The sequence below is a fragment of the Danio rerio genome, chromosome 5 (assembly GCF_052040795.2).
Source record: "Danio rerio strain M-AB ecotype USA chromosome 5, GRCz13ab, whole genome shotgun sequence".
NCBI lineage: Eukaryota > Metazoa > Chordata > Actinopteri > Cypriniformes > Danionidae > Danio > Danio rerio.
Window position 1 is genome coordinate 76,760,860 of NC_141025.1, and position 18,412 is coordinate 76,779,271.

Here is an 18,412-nt window from a genome sequence, read left to right on the forward strand (position 1 = left end):
CCATTCTCCCATCAGTTGGAATAGAATAACTTATGGGGTTATTGGGCCAGTGCAGACCTTTAAAATTTAAAAAAATGTGCAAGTAAATGAAGTCACGGACCCGATATAGTGTACGCAGTTAATCACACAGCTATAAACTGAAAACCAAAGTAATAATACTGAGAATCTAGCTTTGCATCACAAGAATAAATGACATTTTACACAAGTAAAAAATGGTTATTAAAAATTACAATAATTTTTCACAATTATTTAATCAAATAATTGTAACTTTAGAGCATGTAAGGAACTTTTAAAACATTTTAACCGCCCAAAACTTTTAAATATACTATATACTTTTTCAACATACTGAATACACTTTCTGAAAGTATATTTATTATATTGATATTTAACAGGATTAATCATGTTTTTGGGTGAGGAACCATATTAATAACTTAATTGATTACTATATATTTTGTTAAAATCAAATATCTTTTAATAACTCCCAGCTATTTTTTTTTTCATTTAATGAGTATTTCAAAGAGTGGCCTATAAAGGGTTAAGGTATATTACACATTTATTTACATTTCCCCAAAAGCACTGCTTTAACTAGTCAATCTGGAGGTGTCCTTTAACAGAATTAATAGGATTTATAATTTGGTCAATCACGATTCATTGAGAACAATCCCCCCCACAGCTTTATAAACACAGAACAATGGCACTTCATTGGGAATGAGCTCACTGGAGTCTTTTGTTACAGAAACAAAGAATTTTCACTGTAGAGAGTGTAGAAACAAAGAACAGTAGAGCGTTTTTTTATGGTTAGGATGATATGACAACATTCAGTCCAGGGCAGAAACCCTTATCAAGCATCTCCAGAATGCTTTGAGCTCAATCTCACGCAGACGATGTTGACAGGAACAACACAAAAACACTTTGTTTCTTACCAGTCCAGTGAGTTCCTCGATGTCACGTGTGGCCTGAATCTTCCTCGACAGCACGTCTAAAGAAGCCGTCGAGTCAGGACTGTGAATACGAATAAACAAGTTCAGATTCAACGCATAATGGTTTTTGCATATCAGATTAGGGAGAGGGATTTAAAGGTTTTTCCTCCATACCAGCGCTGGTTTTCTTTATCCTCGTGTCTGTGCTGGTTAGCACGTCTGAAGCGTTTGCTAGTCAGCGCTGCCTCCATTTCTTCAATCTCACAGCGCCGCAGCTCCCGAATCGCTGTGCGGATCAGTCGCCGCTCATCTATGTCCACAGTCTTATCAAGCTGGAGAGACAAAAAGAGAGTAAAACAGGTATGAAAACAAACAGCTGAAGTCAGAAATATTAGCCCTCCTAAATTATTCACCACCCAGTTTATCCGGCTTTGAGTTTTTACAGCAAATGTTACACCTGTAAAGCTGGAAATGCTCAATATTTTATCAAAATTACTGAATTTCAAGTAGCTTTCTTTCTCTGATGACGAAAGTTTAATATTTTAGAGCAGTACGTGCTTAAATCAAAGCGATTCATTAGCTTCCAGTGAAAAAATGAAGAGAATAAACCCCAGTCCTCTATTCAACATTTCATTTTAGTTGGAAACACATCACAACACTGTTAAATTCGGTTGGAAATTCTGATTCCTGTTGGCTTTTTTTTTTTTAAATAATTGTATTTTATTGGATTTTTCAAGAACAACCACAAAGAAACACATACATATATACACACATACACAAACACACACAACACTAGGCACTGTCTCGGACAAATCCCATACAATGAGTCAATGAACAAATAACAATGACAACATAGTTTAGCAACAGAAAATAGAATAAAGAAGTCAAATTAAATAATTAAACATGTAAAATAAGTAAATTAAGTCTCTAAAGAATCCTCAGAGGTTGAGTGGCTGGTTTGCTCATCCAGATCAGGGCCGGCCCGTGGCATAGGCAGTATAGGCAAATGCTAAGGGCGCTGTACATCCAGGGGCAGGGCCAGAGTGGGACTCCTTTTTAGCCCTGGAGTTTCAAGCATCAGACCGGCCCACCTCAGTTCACGACTGACTATATTAAAATAAGGACATTTCCAATTCAGTTTCTAATGACACTATCATGTCTTTTTTGAGAAAACAGCTGCTTTAGAACTTCAAATGTTCAACAACCCTAACAGTATTATATGTCTTAAAGGGCCATGAAACCCCCTCGTTTCAGCAGGGTGTTTTCACACCTCTACTTTGGAAAAAGTCAGAAAAGTGGGCGTGTCCAGCTCTGTTTAGGGGGGAGTGTCGGAGGAACTAAAGTGGGATGGTGTGGGAGTGTCTATTTGGGCACGCGCGAGTTTCAGTCAAAATACACACACAGGAGAAAGTGACGGTGTTTAACCAACATGGACATCTGTAGTCAAATTATTTGCCAAATTATTAAATGGTGGACTTTAACTGCAGTTTGGCTCTTTCATTCAGGGAATTCATTCATGTCCCTCGCGACAAACAAGATATTTGATTCGAGGAACTACTCTAAGCGTGTATTTTTCATGCAATGTTTGATACCGCACGGCGAATGAGAGAAAAAAAACTCAGCATTTCCCGGAAACTTAGATGCACACGGCAGGTAGCGTCAGAAAGCCGCGTGTGTTATTCCGGTCACAAAATGCGGTGCTATGTTTGCACTCAGTGCAATAGTTAACTTAATTCAATACGAACAAACTGTATAAACAAAGAGCACTGGTCGCTCACTTACCAAATCTGTAGAGACAGGACAATCACCAGCAACTAGAGCCGCGTCATCATGAAGAGAAGACTAACGTTACAAGTGAATCCGGATTTCAGCGTTTGCAGATGAGAACAGCTCTCAGGTAAACAATGTTCCTCCTTAGACACGTAAGTTATTGTTGTCGCGCGTCGCGTACACTGTTAATCCACACGTGACTCCAGCTGAACTCTCACAGAGAGAAAATGAAAACAAAACTTAATGGCAGCAAACTATAAAAGCAACACTTCACGCTTGTTTTGCCAACACAACGTGGCGTCTCTGGGGCGTAAACACGGTGACACTAATGAATATTAATGAAGTTGCACAATAGAGCGCGCTGATTGGTTTGAACCAAGCCTTACTCATGCATTAATGCAGCACACTGTAAGACGTAATAAGACACACTCTGGCACAGGCGTCCAGTCTGCACGCTGGAATACACGCTATTATGTCATGACCGTGACGCAGCTTCAAAAATTCGTTTCAAACCGGAAGTACGAATTTGCTTGAAATAACGCAAAAACAACCAATTTACACTTTTTAGTGAAATAAAGGTGTCCTAATAGTGTTTTTAGCAGTGTGGGACACATATACGACTGTCAACAGCTCAAAACATGTGTTTTGGTGTTTCGTGACCCTTTAACAATAAAAATGAAGAAAAAAAAAAAAAAAAACTAGTCAAGGATCAAACCCGGGTCCGCAGCGTCGTAACCTAACGTGCTAACCTTGAGAGGTGACTCGTCTGATTTATATCATTATTAACCACCAGGCTGTGAGAAAATAGATAAAAAGAGCAGAGCTGCAGTAAATAATGAATAAAGAAGACTGTGGTCAAGTAAAAAAAAAAAAATTATTTAAAAAGTGTGACTGCTGAGAGCAACAGATTCTGGAGCTAGGGACACCGGCCCTCGCGGCCAAAAAACAGACCGGCCCACCGGGAATTCTCCCGGTCCTCCCGATTAGCCATCCGGGCCTGTCCAGGGGGGCGCCAAGCGCGGTTAAGTTGGTTTTGTTCTTGATATTCCTGACACATTCAGTGATATACGGCAATAACTCAAAAACCTCTTACCCTAAAAAGATCTAAAGTGTGTTTCCTACAAAAAGACAAAGCTGGTTATGTTTCACAGCTGTCTTTCTTTTTTTTCGCTCGACATTTTGACCACTGCTCTGTTTAGCCAGGAGAGCTCGCGCGGAGTGGAGCTCTCAGTAAGGGACCGTCGGAAAAGGGCTTATTTTTTTTTCTTATTTTTTTTTGCTCTGTCCTGCGTGTTTTATTTTAAACACAACTAATTTTCTCTTAAATGAGCTCAAACAGTTACTAAAGTAGTCGAATGCTTCATTCATTCATTTATATAGATCTGTGCATTCTTACATTAACATCTCTGTTATCAAACAACACACAAAGAGATTCATTTGCTGCTTTTCACTAAATAAATATAGTAACTTTAATCAATATGCAAATACAATTAAAAGTGGAGTAGATTTTATAGCTTTATTTAATTTCTTTATAAGCTATTGTTTTTAATAGATTAAACCTTTTTTTTATTGTGAATATTTTCTATTGTTTTGCTATGCATTCTATCATTTGAAGCTATTTGTTGTCCCATATTTTTTACATCCCAACGTTGACAGATATGGCATAACATTGCTAATCAATAGTGCTATCTGTTAGTTTTAACGTCAGCTAATGTTATGGAAGTGCACAGATGTTATGGAACATAGTAATAGTAATGTAACTACCTCAATCATTACTTCCTCAAGTAAATGTGTAAATATTAGATCTATTCAGCAATAACGTTAATTGCATTGGCATATTTATCTGACGTTTTTCCAGCTTGTAGTAGTCGATCATAAAGCTATTTAGTTTCTTATGACTATACACTAGCAGTGGAATTTACTGCGATGTGACGGGGCACCACCTGAAATCTTGCCTAGGGCGCCAAATTGGTTTGGGCCCAGCCTGATCCAGATAGTTTAGAAAAAAAAAACCAAACACTGAAAAACTTTTCAATAGAACAAGTCCTCTCAGTCTTTCAATCCACATTTGAAATGTAGGGGGTGAAGATGACTTCCAATGCTGGAGCAAAAGCCTTTCAGCCACAAGCATATCTAAAGACAAAGACTGCTGGAGGCCATGTGGAATATGAGAAATGTGTTGTGAATATCCAAAAATAGCAAGTTCTGCATCAGGTGGTAAAGATTTGAGATAAGCTTTAGAGTACCAATCAAATATGTCTTACCAAAATGTATATAACAAAGGGCAGAACCAGAAAGCATGGGAAGCCGTGTCTTCTGTCACCTGTCACATAATGGTGATATGGAGGGAAAAATCTTATGCAACTTGGCTTTAGTATGATGTATTCCTGTAGGCTTTAAATAAACAAACACACCATCGACACGAAGGATTACACAGATCATACTTGTATGTGTCGAAGCCAACTAGATTCTACTCCCGAATTAAACCAAAAAGCTATATTTCACGGCATTATTTTCCCCGAGTCTGGTCTGAGAATGTTCTGGGAACTCTCATCTCTTTCAGCATCTGACCATTATTCAACGTTTTGTAGTTGGAAGGAAAGGTGACGACAGCATGGAGAAACAAATGGAAAAAGCAGCATCTGGCAGCTCAGTGGCAGCAGCTCAACACTTTCTTTTAGATATTGCTAATGCATATGCACGGTAGAGTTTTCCCTTTCAAAGCAAATTCCCTGATTATTAATACAGATGGAGACTCAGAAGACGATCACTACACCAGGATGAGCATCTGGTATTAACAATCGTCTTGGGTGGTTTGATGGTGCCCAAGTGTACAGTTGCGACTACAGGTGTGATCATGGTCAAACGTTCTTGGAGATTCAATCACTCAAAGGTATGCATTTAGTCCAAAGACTGATGAAATTTCTAAGTCCAGTGCAAATCGAAAGGAAATCAATATGATAAAATGTTGCAGTTATTGTGACATCACCACAAGGAAAAGACCGAGGTTATGAATACAGACAAACCCAAAATTAAGACACCAGACTGGATATTTTTGGTCACACTTTATTTTGAAGGTTCATTTCTTGCTATTATTAAACTATTAACAATGACTTATGCCTAAATAAACTGGTCATTTGCTGCTTATCAATAGTTATTAATGTAATAGTTGGGTTTAGGTATTAGTGTTGTCACGATACTGGAAGTCGATACTGTAATTTTATAAATGTTCATTTACCGCTAACATTTGAGCTCAACAGAAATGTCTGTGATTGGCCGTGAAGGTCATCAGTTCACCGGATTCACCGCTGTTTACGGAGTAAAACCACAGATACAGGGATACTGGAGCATTTTAAAGCCGCGAAGATCAACTGGTCTGTTTATGAGCTGACATATGAGTGATCCGCTGAAGAATCAACTGATCTTCACGGTTATTAATGCTGAGCAAATTAGCACGTTATTATCGTGTTAACGCATTCATTAATTACATCACGGCACCTTCCCTACAAACCACTAGTTCCGCCACCCATCAACTGGGCGCCCTTAAGCCACACTGGTATGGTCCAGATGAGGCAGGATTCGTTTTGTTGTCTCTCCTCCCATCCCTGCATTCTCCCCTCTGTACCAACAGGAAGCACCAGAGGACCAGGTCGACGCTTAGGCCCTGTTTACACTAATATGTTTCAGTTTTAAAACAACATTTTAGAATGAAAACAATCCACACTGGCGTTTTATATAGGCTGCGTTCGAAACCGCATACTTCCATACTATATAGTACGCTAAAATCAGTATGCAATCGAGTAGTATGTCCGAATTCATAGAACTCAAAAATCAGTATGCGAGAAGTACCCGGATGACTTACTACTTCCGACGAGATTCTGGAGTGCGCATCTCATGCACGCTGCTCTATCCCATGATGCCCCGCGAGCGAATTCATGAATGAGAGTGAAGCGACGCAAATGACGCAGGTCGCGTGACCATGACAAAATGGCGGATTTAGTATGTCCGAATTCCATTCATACTTTTCACATTCATACTGTATAGAACGTACTTTTCTAACAGCCGAGTAGTACGTTTACATTCAAATGCAGTACCTACTGAGTAGTAGGCGGTTTCGGACGCAGCCATAGTGTTTCTGGACAGCTCACCGTCCACACTATACCGCTGAAAACGCACATCACGTGACACACACAGACACTTGCATGCGCTGCAGCATATGCGCACGTCTGAGCTCCAGGCAGTCAGCGGGTGCTTTGAGCACACCTCCCCAGGTGAGAGCAGCGCAGGTCGGACAGTTCATCAAGGATCTTTCGCTGGATTTCATCTCACTATAGTTGTTAGACATGATATTTAATTCATCTTGCCTCTATCTAAAAGTCTTTTAAATCTATTATTTGTTCTCAGGTAGTGTGTTTTGGCTGAGGGCAAAGATAAATTAACATATTAATTAATGCAACCGTGTACACTCTTTCTGCATATTTGACTGATTGCTTGCCTTTGTTTCCAATATTGTATACACTTATTGGATAATATACTTTTATAATGGTTTTTAGAAAAATGTATTAAACAGCCCAATTATGAGTCAAACCTGTTAATAACTATTCATCCAGAAAAAGATTCTGCAGTTTCATCTACTTTGCAAAAAATGTCAGTGAGATTAATGGAAACGTTACATTTTTAATTAATCTTAATTAACAAAAGATGCAAAAGCAGAGAGAGAGAAAAAAAAGAGATGGGGAAGAGAGAGAATATAAATAAGATGTTTATAAAGTGTTGATTGTTAAATATATTGTTTATTATCGTTTATTAATATTATTATTATTGTGTTCTGTGTTCAAGTATTGTAAATATAGTGATTATTATCATTTATACTATCACTGTTTTATCCTAAAATGTTAAAAGTTAAATGTTTAGTTTGTTGTCATTTATAACTACTCTTTTTTACTACTATTAACTGTATAATCTAATTATATATGCTGTATATGCTCTTTTAATGTAAACTTTATAAATGCTTTAGCAATAATGTCAATAAAATGTCAATTTTTAATTAAATTAAATTAAGAGAGAGAGAGAGAGAGAGAGAGAGAGAGAGAGAGAGAGAGAGAGAGAGATGTGAATCAGCAGTTCAATCCAGGCTCAGTATGCCCATATAAGGACACAGGCCTCGTAGCTCCGCCCCCCAGACTGTGATGGGGGCTGAATATGAGAGATGAAGGGCCCAGAAAGAGAGCAGGATAATGAGAGTATTAGTGACACACATTCAGGAAGATGAGCGATGACCTGGAACACTTACCGTCTCAATGAGACCCAACATAAACATTTCCAATTCCTGGACGCTATTTCCTTAAAAAATTCCAGAGGAAATTCGAGTTCTTTTAGGTTATCAAAACAGCCTTAATAATGTGTTATTCAGGTAGCCGTCATAAAAAGAAAAAGAGGTTTTCCTTTCCAAAGCAAACTCTCCAGGAATACATTTAATACCAGCCTTTTTAATAAACGCTCAGTATGAATGACCACACATGACCGGATTTCAGAAGAGAAGGTTTGATTAGTGGTGAATCCACAAGGGTTTTGCTAGTTTCAAGTTTATTTTTATTAAGCAGATTGTTAAATAACACAAGGCAGAAGTCATATGTGAAAAATAGTACAATCTGCTCTAGTTTGAAACATTCAAAGTACTAACTGAATATAGTTAAATGGTGCACACGTTTAACCAAACTAAACTACCTGGAAGTCCTCTTAAAAGTTTATTAGATCGTCATATCAGTAACGGACAGTGCTGAATATTGATTAACATTAGGGATGAATAAAAGTGCATTAAACCTCCATAGAACTGCCAACTATTCCAGCATTTGTTTTACACAGCGGATGCCCTTCGCATGTGTTTGGACTGTGGGGGAAACCGGAGCACCCGGAGGAAACCCACGCCAACATGCAAATTCCACACAGAAATGCCAACTGGCCCAGCCGGGACTCGAACCAGCGACCTTCTTGCTGTGAGGTGACAGCGCTAATCACGGAGCCACAATGTTTCATGTTATTTTATCCAACACGCCTGCAAAGCCACCAGACACCAGATGTCAAGGCACTACTAGACAACATGAATCATTTCCAATAAAGATGCGATAAAACAGGAGTTCCAACTCAGCCGGGATGTTCTTTCCAAAGGTCTGAAAACTGGCAACCAATGAGTTGTGCAATCAGAGATAAGTGACGGAAGTGGGTGCACTCTAAAAAATAACTCAAGAGGTCTGTTACCACTACATAGTTTAATACATTATTGTAACTTAAAAATTCTAAAATGCTGATTAGATTAAAACTTTTAAATTGCCAGAATGATTTTATTAAGTTTTCAAAACAGGAAAATATTGAAAATTACATCAATTTAAAAATTCGGCTAATTTAAAAGTAAACAAAAATGTCAATTACTTTTAAACAATATTTAACTTGTAGCAACCCAAAGAAATTGGGTTGATAACTAAATGTTTCCACACTAATGGAGTTGTTTTGTATTTTTCCACACACTGATGTTTTTTGTTGTTTTTTATACTGATAATATGGAATACTGCATGTTTTTGTTTTGTAAAACAATAAAAACCTGTTTAATAAAAAAAATTACTGAAAAACAAAAATGTTGTTAAAATGTAAAAAAAAATTAAACATTTACAGCTACTTAATTTATTTGAGGTTCTAAACTTAAAAACATTACGCTCATAACACTGGATTTGTTTTCAGTTTTAATTAAAAAAAACTATTTGAAACAACTTATTTTTTTGAGTACTCAAGTTAAAAAAACTGAGTTTATGCTAAGTAAAAATGCCTCTGATTGAAGAGGAAAAGATTTGGCTAACATAATAAAGTTTGTTGTCTGAACCTCATTTTGTTAGATGTTGTCGTAACTTGAATATATTAATGTAAACTGTTGTGTTAATTTTTTTTTTTGTTTTGTCTAAACAATATTTTTTAGAGTGTGTGTTCATAAATGCTGCCTTTAGAGTGGAGCACAAAAAACAAACAAACAACAAGTGTTCTGTCATCATTTACTCATCCTCCACTTGTTCCTGCATGAGTTTCTTTCCTCTGAGTTTTCTTTCTTCGGTCTTCGAAAAAATACAATGGAAGTCAATAACTGCTGGTTTTCAACATTTTTCTAAATATCTTCTTTTGTGTTCAACAGAACAGAGCGGTTTCTTCTTGTTTAGAACAATTGGAGGACGAGTGAATGAACATTTTCATTTGTGGGTGAATGATTCCAATTATTTTAATTATTTTAATTTTAACACCAAACACCCCCTGGATACAGGCCTGGGAGATATTAGGCACACTAAAGCTCAACTGTGAAGCATCATAAATGTAAAATAGTTTAAAGGATTAGTCACGGTTTAAAAACATTTGTGTTTTCAAGAGGAATTACAGCCGTATATGTTTGAAATGACATAAGTATGAGTAACTAATGTAAAAATGTCCACAAAGTTAACTTTCACTTTGTGCAAATATACGCTGTTACACAATGTGGTTAAGTGAGAGAAAAGACAGTGGAGTATGCACAAATCATTCATTCATTCATTTTCCTTCAGCTCACTCCCTTATTTATCAGGGGTTGCCACAGCGGAATGAACCACCAACTATTTCAGCATATGTTTTACACAGTGCATGCCCTTCCAGCTGCAATCCAGTACTGGGAAACATCTATACACGCTCTCATTCACACACACACTCATACACTACTGTCAATTCAGTTTACCCAATTCTCCTATATGCATGTGTTTGGACTGTGGGGGAAACCAGAGCACCCGGACGAAACCCACGCCAACACCGGGAGAACATGCAAACTCCACACAGAAATGCCAACTGACCCAGCCGGGACTCAACCCAGTGACATTCTTGTTGAGGGGCAACAGTGCTGACCACCGAGCCATCGTGGAACCCACATATATGTACATATATGTTGAAAATAAACATTTATATAACACACACACACACACACACACACATTAAAAGGTAAATCTGATTAATTAAATGTGACGTATGAATTTTTTTTGGTAAATGTATTAATTTTGAGACTGATCTGGCTCCATAAAACAGGTTACAGAAGTGTTTCTCAACCATCCTTCACGTTCGGTCTTTATATTAAATTTATTATATGTAATATAATAAATAATAATTATTAATAAAAAGATATTTTTAAAAAATAATAATTTTATATTTATATTATGATGGATGAACCTTTAGGAGGCAGTGTGTAAATTTGCTTGACAAGGTCGAATTTATTATTTTACATGCAAAAATTTCGAATTCAAATATTGTAAATATTGTAAGCATACAGTTATATGTGGCAAGAGTTTACGGCCAGTTAGCCATAACAACAGGTCATTGATTACTACAACTTACAGCATCCTCTTGATGACCTCAAGTAATGAGATCATGGTCAGTCCGCACAGGGCACGACTTAAGATCTTTGCCTAACTGAAGTCATACGAGTTATTTTCTCATTCATAACAGAAAAGTTTATCATGCTCACAAGTCGGCTGCGTGTTCATTAATCTGTAAAAATAAGTTAGTGTCAATTCATGAGTTGTGCTTTTTTCTCTTCTCTCTTACAAAAAATGAAAAAGACAGGAGGAAGTATTGTTTTCATATAATCCACTGCACGAAGAGGAAGGAGAGTTCACTTCCTTATCAAAGAGCTGTGCGGGATTATCACGTAATGTACAGTGTCTTTCAGGAAATTAGTGGCATTACGATGCTGCAGCCACATGATAAATTTCCAAAAACAAATTCTGAACAGAGACTGACAGTATGTTAAAAGTATGGAGACACACATACATACACACACACACACACACACACACACACACACACACACACACACGCCAAACAGTAGTATGAGAAATGTGTGACAGGCACTGAAACTATGGAGCCAGGTCGGTCTCAAATGATACATTTACAAATTAAAATTCAAACATCCACAACACAAAATAACCATCACAAAATCCAATTCATACATTTAAAACACAATTAAAAAATAGGCAATTCCATATCGTAAAATCAAAACAAGATTCATAAAATACACGAATCCAATTCGTAAATTCAAAACAGGATTAATAAAATTCACAAATTCAGTTTGTAAATTAAAAACACAATTGAAAAATATGCAAATCCAATTCGTAAATTCAAAATCCAATTAAAAAAATATCGAACCGAATTTGTACATTTAAAACACGATTCAAAAATACACAAATCCTATTTGGAAATTAAAAACATTATTCAAAAATGCACAAATTCAATTCGTCAGTTCCAAACACAGTTTAAAAATTCACAAATCCAATTCAAAATATGATTTAAAAATACACAAATCCAATTTGTAGATTAAAACAATAAAAAAAATATGCTAATTCAATTTGTAAATTTAAAACACAATTTAAATGCATGCAAATCCAATTAGTCAATAATTTAAAACACCATTCAAAAATACACAAATCCAATTGGTCAATTCAAAACACAATTCAAAAATACACAAATGCAATTCAAAACACCATTCACATAAAGTATACGCAAATCTAATTCGCAATTTCAAAACACCCTTTAAAAATACACAAATCCAATAAGTAAATTTTAAAAAACATTCAAAAATCCACAAATCTAATTTGTGAATTCAAAACAATTAAAAAATATGCTAATTCAATTAATGAATTTAAAAAACAATCAAAATATATGCAAATCCAATGCTATAAAATATAAACACGATTCAAAAATAGACAAATTCAATTCATAAATTCAAAACACGATTCAAAAATGTGCAAATGCAACTCGTCAATTCAAAACATCATTCTAAAATACACAAATCCAATTCGTCAATTTATAACATGATTCAAAAATACACAAATTTGATTCGTAAATTTAAAACACGATACAAAAACACACAATCCAATTCATATATTCAAAACAATTAAAAAATTTGCTAATTGAATTCGTAAATTCAAAACACGATTTTAAAAATACACAAATCCAGTTCGCCAATTCAAAACACAATTAAAAAATATGCTAACTCAATTCACTTGGTCAAAATATTTAGAATATAAATATTTATAAATATTTAAAACAAAAATTGTGTTTACAAATTAACAAACTGAATTTTGTAAATGTGACGTATGAATTTTATTTGGTAAATGTATTCATTTTGAGACTGATCTGGCTCCATAAAACAGGTTACAGAAGTGATTCTCAACCATCCTCCACGTTCTGTCTTTATATTAAATTTATTATATGTAATATAATAAATAATAATTATTAATAAAAAAACATTTAAAAAAATAATTTTATATTTATATTATAATGGATGAACCTTTAGGAGGAAGTGTGTAAATTTGCTTGACAAGGTCGAATTTATTTTTTAACATGCGAAAATTTCGGATTCAGTTTGCAATAAAGTTTAGAGACAGAAACATCCAGGTAGACTTTCATGAACTGATTAAAATCCTTTTGCATTATGAAGACGTCTAATATTCAGTTAAAGGTCACTTTAGGACACACATCAGGACTTCAACAACGTGAGACTATCAGATGTGAATGACTGGACTGAGGTCTGCTTCCAAGTCCTATATAAACAGACACCAATTGGAGAGTCTTTTGGGATATATTGTCAGGAAATGCCTTCATCGAGTTGAGGAGAACAACTATCAAGACAAACAAACATCTTTAATGAAATGCAAACTAAGCTTCAATTTCACAATTCTATCCTGATGCAAAACCTCTTTTGACACGGTGACTGTTTTACATGTTGTATGTATATATTTATAGATCTATGTGTAATTATTAGGTTTTAGGCACCATCAGACTTGTGTTTTTATTATTATTAGGGCATAATAACCATACATAATTGTTTTCTTTATTAGAATACAGCCAGAATTTTCAGCTTAGATTGATTTTTTTATGGTCTAATGGTTTAGGACACGTGAAAGACTGTAAAACTATTGCATTTGGCCTTGAGTGAAATATGCTGGTGGCTCGTGGTTTGGGGCTGCGCTTCTGCCAGTGTGTTGGACAATATTGTCTAAATTTATGATTTATTAATGTTGAAAAGTACACACAGGTTTTAAATCCATTCCTTCTGAGGTGCTGTTGGTAATGGTTCTATTTGTGAGCATGATAATAATCTCAAATATTCTACTAATGTGGCAAAAAAACACTTGGAGAACCAAAACTGCATTTATTTAATCAAATATACAGTACAAAAAGTTAAATTGTGAAATATTATAAACAAAATAATAATTTCTTATTGAACGCAGTTTAAAATCTTACTTTTTTAATGATTCAAAACTGAAACTTCATCATCATTACTCCAGTCACATGATCCTATAAATTAAATTATAAAAATATGATTAGCTGATCTTTTATGATCAGTTATCATTAGCCGCTTTCACACATACAGACCGTTCTTGAAAATTGCCGGCAATTTTCCTGGAAAGGTGTGTATGTGTGAACAGGCCCTTTTTGAAAATACCGGTAAATTCGTTTCGGCTATTTTCCGGAAAGAGAAGTTTTAAGATTACCGGCAATTTGCCGGAATGCTGCGCTGTGTGAATGCAGAAGGAAGATTGCCGGAAATCAGCATGTTCTAGACGTTAACGCTCTAGAATCTTATCGGTAATTATTTACACGGTTGGCATTAAAATGAACATATAAACGTGATCTGCCTAACTTCTAGCGGCTAAATATGTCTGGTGAAATATTCAAAGGTTTTTATTCTCATAAACCGCGCGGACGTGAATGTGTCTGACTGTTGTGATTGGCTAAAGCAGGCGTCTCACGTCAGCACGTTCTAGACGTGCACGCGCTCTTTCCGGCAATCTTCCTTCTGCGTTCACACAGCGCAGCATTCCGGCAAATTACCGGTAATCTTACAACTTCTCTTTCCGGAAAATAGCCGGAACGAATTTACCAGTATTTTCAAAAAGGGCCTGTTCACACATACACACCTTTCCGGAAAATTGCCGGTAATTTTCCGGAAAGCTCTGTATGTGTGAAAGGGCTATTGGCACAATAACACTAATAATAATCATTTAAATTATCAATGCTGACATTTTTTTTTCTTGCTTCACAGTATTGGGGAAACTGTGATACGTTTTACTTTTGGGATTCTTTGATAAAGAAAGTTCCAAATAATAGCTTTATTTGAAATCTTTATCTATTTTTCAAAATTATATATTATACACACACACACACACACATATACACACACACACACTCAAAGACGACTAAATATAAACACAAAGTTGGAGAAAACTTCACATTTTCCACAGGCCATGAGGGACTGTGACACTCGTGACCTCTGAGGAATCGTGTCTCAGAGACATGCAAACATTCTGAAGAGGGGAGAGTGGAAAATATTTCAAGGGGGAGATTTTGGGGGAAGTGGTATTTGCAGGACAGAAGAGGTGGAAATCTACTTCCAGTGAGAGCCACATATATAATGGACAGTATGGACAGCTGTTTGCATTGCTGGTGTCAAATATTGGATTGCGCTAACTTCAGAAATCCCAATGCAGAAACATAAAGAGAGCATCTTTTGCACTGGAACATAAGACACACCACTGCTAACTAGAAAAGCAAGATATATTGAAATATTATTGTTATCATAATAATGGTAGATGCAATATCCATATCGCAGAGAACTGCAATAAATTCAATTCATTTTATGCGGCAAGAATTTGTGTGCTATTTAATTAGCTATTTAATATAATGAGCTCAGAAAAATATCTATAACCTGTTTATGTTAGTATAATCGTTACATAAATAGAGTATACACCGAAGTATGCTTAAGGACTTTTAATTGGCCAATAACCTGGGTTAAGAGCCTCCGGTGAACTGTATGCCATTGCAAAATTGTCACGTTTAAGGTCTGTTTTCTTTAAAAATCAGCGATCTCCACTGGCTGAGTGATATTAGATATAAAGTTGGTCTCAGATTGTACAAGAAGCACTGCATTAAATTACCCCCCGCCATATCTTTATAATATGAGCATTTATTTTACCTCAGAATATTCAATGAAGCTTCTGCGCTAGCCTGCCAATTCAGAAGTATTTATGGGTAAAAAGCGTTTGTTTTGTGAGAAATACTACTCATTTGATATGTGTACGACCCGTACAGCTTTAGGCCCCGTTTACACTAGTGCGTTTTAGTTTTAAAACGGCGTTTTAGAATGAAAACGATCCGCGTCCACACTCGCGTTTTACCCAGCGTTTCTGAACTGCTCTCCGTCCACACTAAAACGCTGAAAACGCACATCACAGGACCACACACACACACTTTGGCAAGCGCTGCAGCCCATCTACCCAGATGAGAGCTCTGCTGTTCGGACTTCTCATCAAGCATCTCCCGCTGGATCTAATCTCACTATATTTATTAAACGGGATATTTCATTCATCTTGTTGTCTTTATCTAACGACATATTCCCTGACTTTGGTCATTGGAATCTATTACTTGTTCTCAGGTAACGTGTTTTGGCTGAGCGCAAAGATAAGTTAATGATTAATGTAACCACGTAGCCTATTCTGTATATTGACTGATCGCTTGCCTTTATTTCCTATAATGTATAAACTTATTGTATGTTATACTTTTATAATGGCCATTATCGATTATTAAAACTGATATTCAGCAAAAGAGAGGCTGTGTTTCGTATTTTCACTGAAATTGAAAGGAGGCAGTTGTTATCGGCTCCGTTTTGTTATAAATATCCACACAGTGAAGATGACGCTCATATATGCAGCACGACGCCTCAACATTTCTGCTGTCTGTTTAGTTGTTAATATTAAAATAAAAATAGGCAGTTCCTTAAATCATGTTTACATTTTATTGTTGAGAAAGTGAAACAACGAAGCCAAGGTGATGTGAATGAAGTTATAAAGTACACTGTTCCCTGTGAAGATTGACGCGTGTCCTCTGTATGTTTTCCATATCAAACTGAGAAGAAGAGATGCAGCCTTGATCAAACTTGCGAAGTCTGAACTTACACGGAGAAGATTCAGGACTGAACTGTGTGTTAGGCTACTTAATATTGAGGAAAAGCCCCAATCAGAGAGGCGAATGTCTGCAGCCCCGCCTCCGTTTTCAGATGTCTCTGTCTTTCCCCATCCACATTGAGACAGAGCAGCAGCGTTTCAGAATGAAAACGGCCTCTCCAGCGTTTTCGAAACGCTCCGTTTTCGGCGCTCGAGAACTCCGGCGTAGTGTGGACGGATGGCGTAACCGTAGCAAAACTTATGCGTTTTCAAACTAAAACGCATTAGTGTAAACGGGGCCTTACTGTAGACATTTCTGCGAGCGAAAATGACGTTGTCTGAAACTTTGTCGTACACCACGCCCACCAAAAGAGTACCATGGGTAGCCTTTTCGCAGTGGAAACGCAAGCCTGATAAAGGTGACCTGTATCGATCCGTACCGTGCCACTCAGTGGAAACGAACTATTTGACACCTCTATATAGTAAATCAGCAAAGATCAGTCAATCCATCAGCGGATCGCTCGTATGTCAGCTCATAGACAGACCAGCTGGCCGGTGCAACTTTGAAGCGATTCAGTGTCCCTGTATCCGTGTTTGCACTCGGTGAATTCGGTGAACTGATGATGACCTTAACAGCCAATCACAGTCATTCCTGCAGAGCATGTGGACACAATGGTCAATGGTTTAGGAACATGCTCAACAATGCTCAAATGTTAGTAGGAAATTGATATTTTAAAAACACTGGCGGCCATAACTTGCTTCACAATCAGCACTTAGACTCTGTCTGTTTCTCAATTCCAAGAATGGAGAGAACGAACTTGCGTTCTTCTGGAGACCGGTCTTGCCAGTTGTCCTCGGAAGAACGAACCCCGGAGACCATGAGAACAGAGAACGCGTCCTGTGAGAAATGAGATGCTGCGTTCCTCCTGATGGTCACATGACATTCACGCGTTTTAAATGGTAAATTATTTAAACATTACAGCATTCATACAACGATTTATTGTTTTTCGCCTTTTCAAAATATATACTCTGCATAAAACATTATAAATATACTCTGCACAATATAAATAAAACTGATTTTAATAAGAATTTCAGCAAACAAACACCCTTAATGTGTTTATTCCTTTATTAAGATGTCCATGGTAATGTTTACTTTCACTGTTTCATTTAGGGAAGCTCCTGAGGAAAATAATTTAAATCTCTGAACTTTAATTATAAATCTAAATAAAATGCGGCGCTTCCCACCTCCAGTCGCAATGACTTCTGGGACTTCCAGAGCGAGTTCGGTGCTCAAGTCTGCATCGTTGCGTCCTCAATATCAAGATCACATCCGGGAAGTTTCACACATCCTCCGTACTTTTGGTTTTGAGTATTGGAACTGAACTTAGGCAGCTGATGATGACGTTACACGAGAACACGAGGACGCAAGACCGCTGAAGAACGCATATTGAGAAACAGCTTCCTACTTCACTCTCATTCCTTGCCATTTCACTGCTCTGGTTCCACCCACCTCTCAATGATTTACTCCCTTCAAGCACCTCATTATATCTCACCTGCAGCACCTGTTAGTCAAGACGGCCACTGCACTGACTCAACAGAAACCAGACACATGTCCCATCATTCCAGGCCTCACGTAAAAACTACTTTGCTGTTTTTGTAGTTCATGACACCTGAAAAACAGCCAAGCTGCTGTTTTGGATTGCGCTTAGCTGACTCCTGCTG

General features: G+C 36.8%; 1 protein-coding gene and 1 long non-coding RNA gene across 35 annotated transcripts in view; both read right to left on the minus strand.

The window, feature by feature from the left end:
• The window catches only part of smtnb (smoothelin b), a 162,451-nt gene that overhangs the window by 140,015 nt on the left and 4,024 nt on the right, over positions 1 to 18,412 (minus strand). For all 34 annotated transcript variants that reach the window (XM_087254449.1, XM_087254448.1, XM_087254456.1 and 31 more), the window contains 2 exons: positions 1,095 to 1,252; positions 924 to 1,002 (listed from right to left, as the gene is read on the minus strand). In XM_087254449.1, coding sequence (XP_087110575.1) covers positions 924 to 1,002; positions 1,095 to 1,252 — 237 coding nt within the window. The remainder of the gene's footprint in view (positions 1 to 923; positions 1,003 to 1,094; positions 1,253 to 18,412) is intronic.
• On the minus strand, positions 16,061 to 17,616 carry LOC147836755 (uncharacterized). The gene is made up of 2 exons (XR_015944619.1): positions 17,440 to 17,616; positions 16,061 to 17,342 (listed from the first exon to the last, which is right to left on the minus strand). It is a non-coding gene; the product is annotated as an uncharacterized LOC147836755 (long non-coding RNA).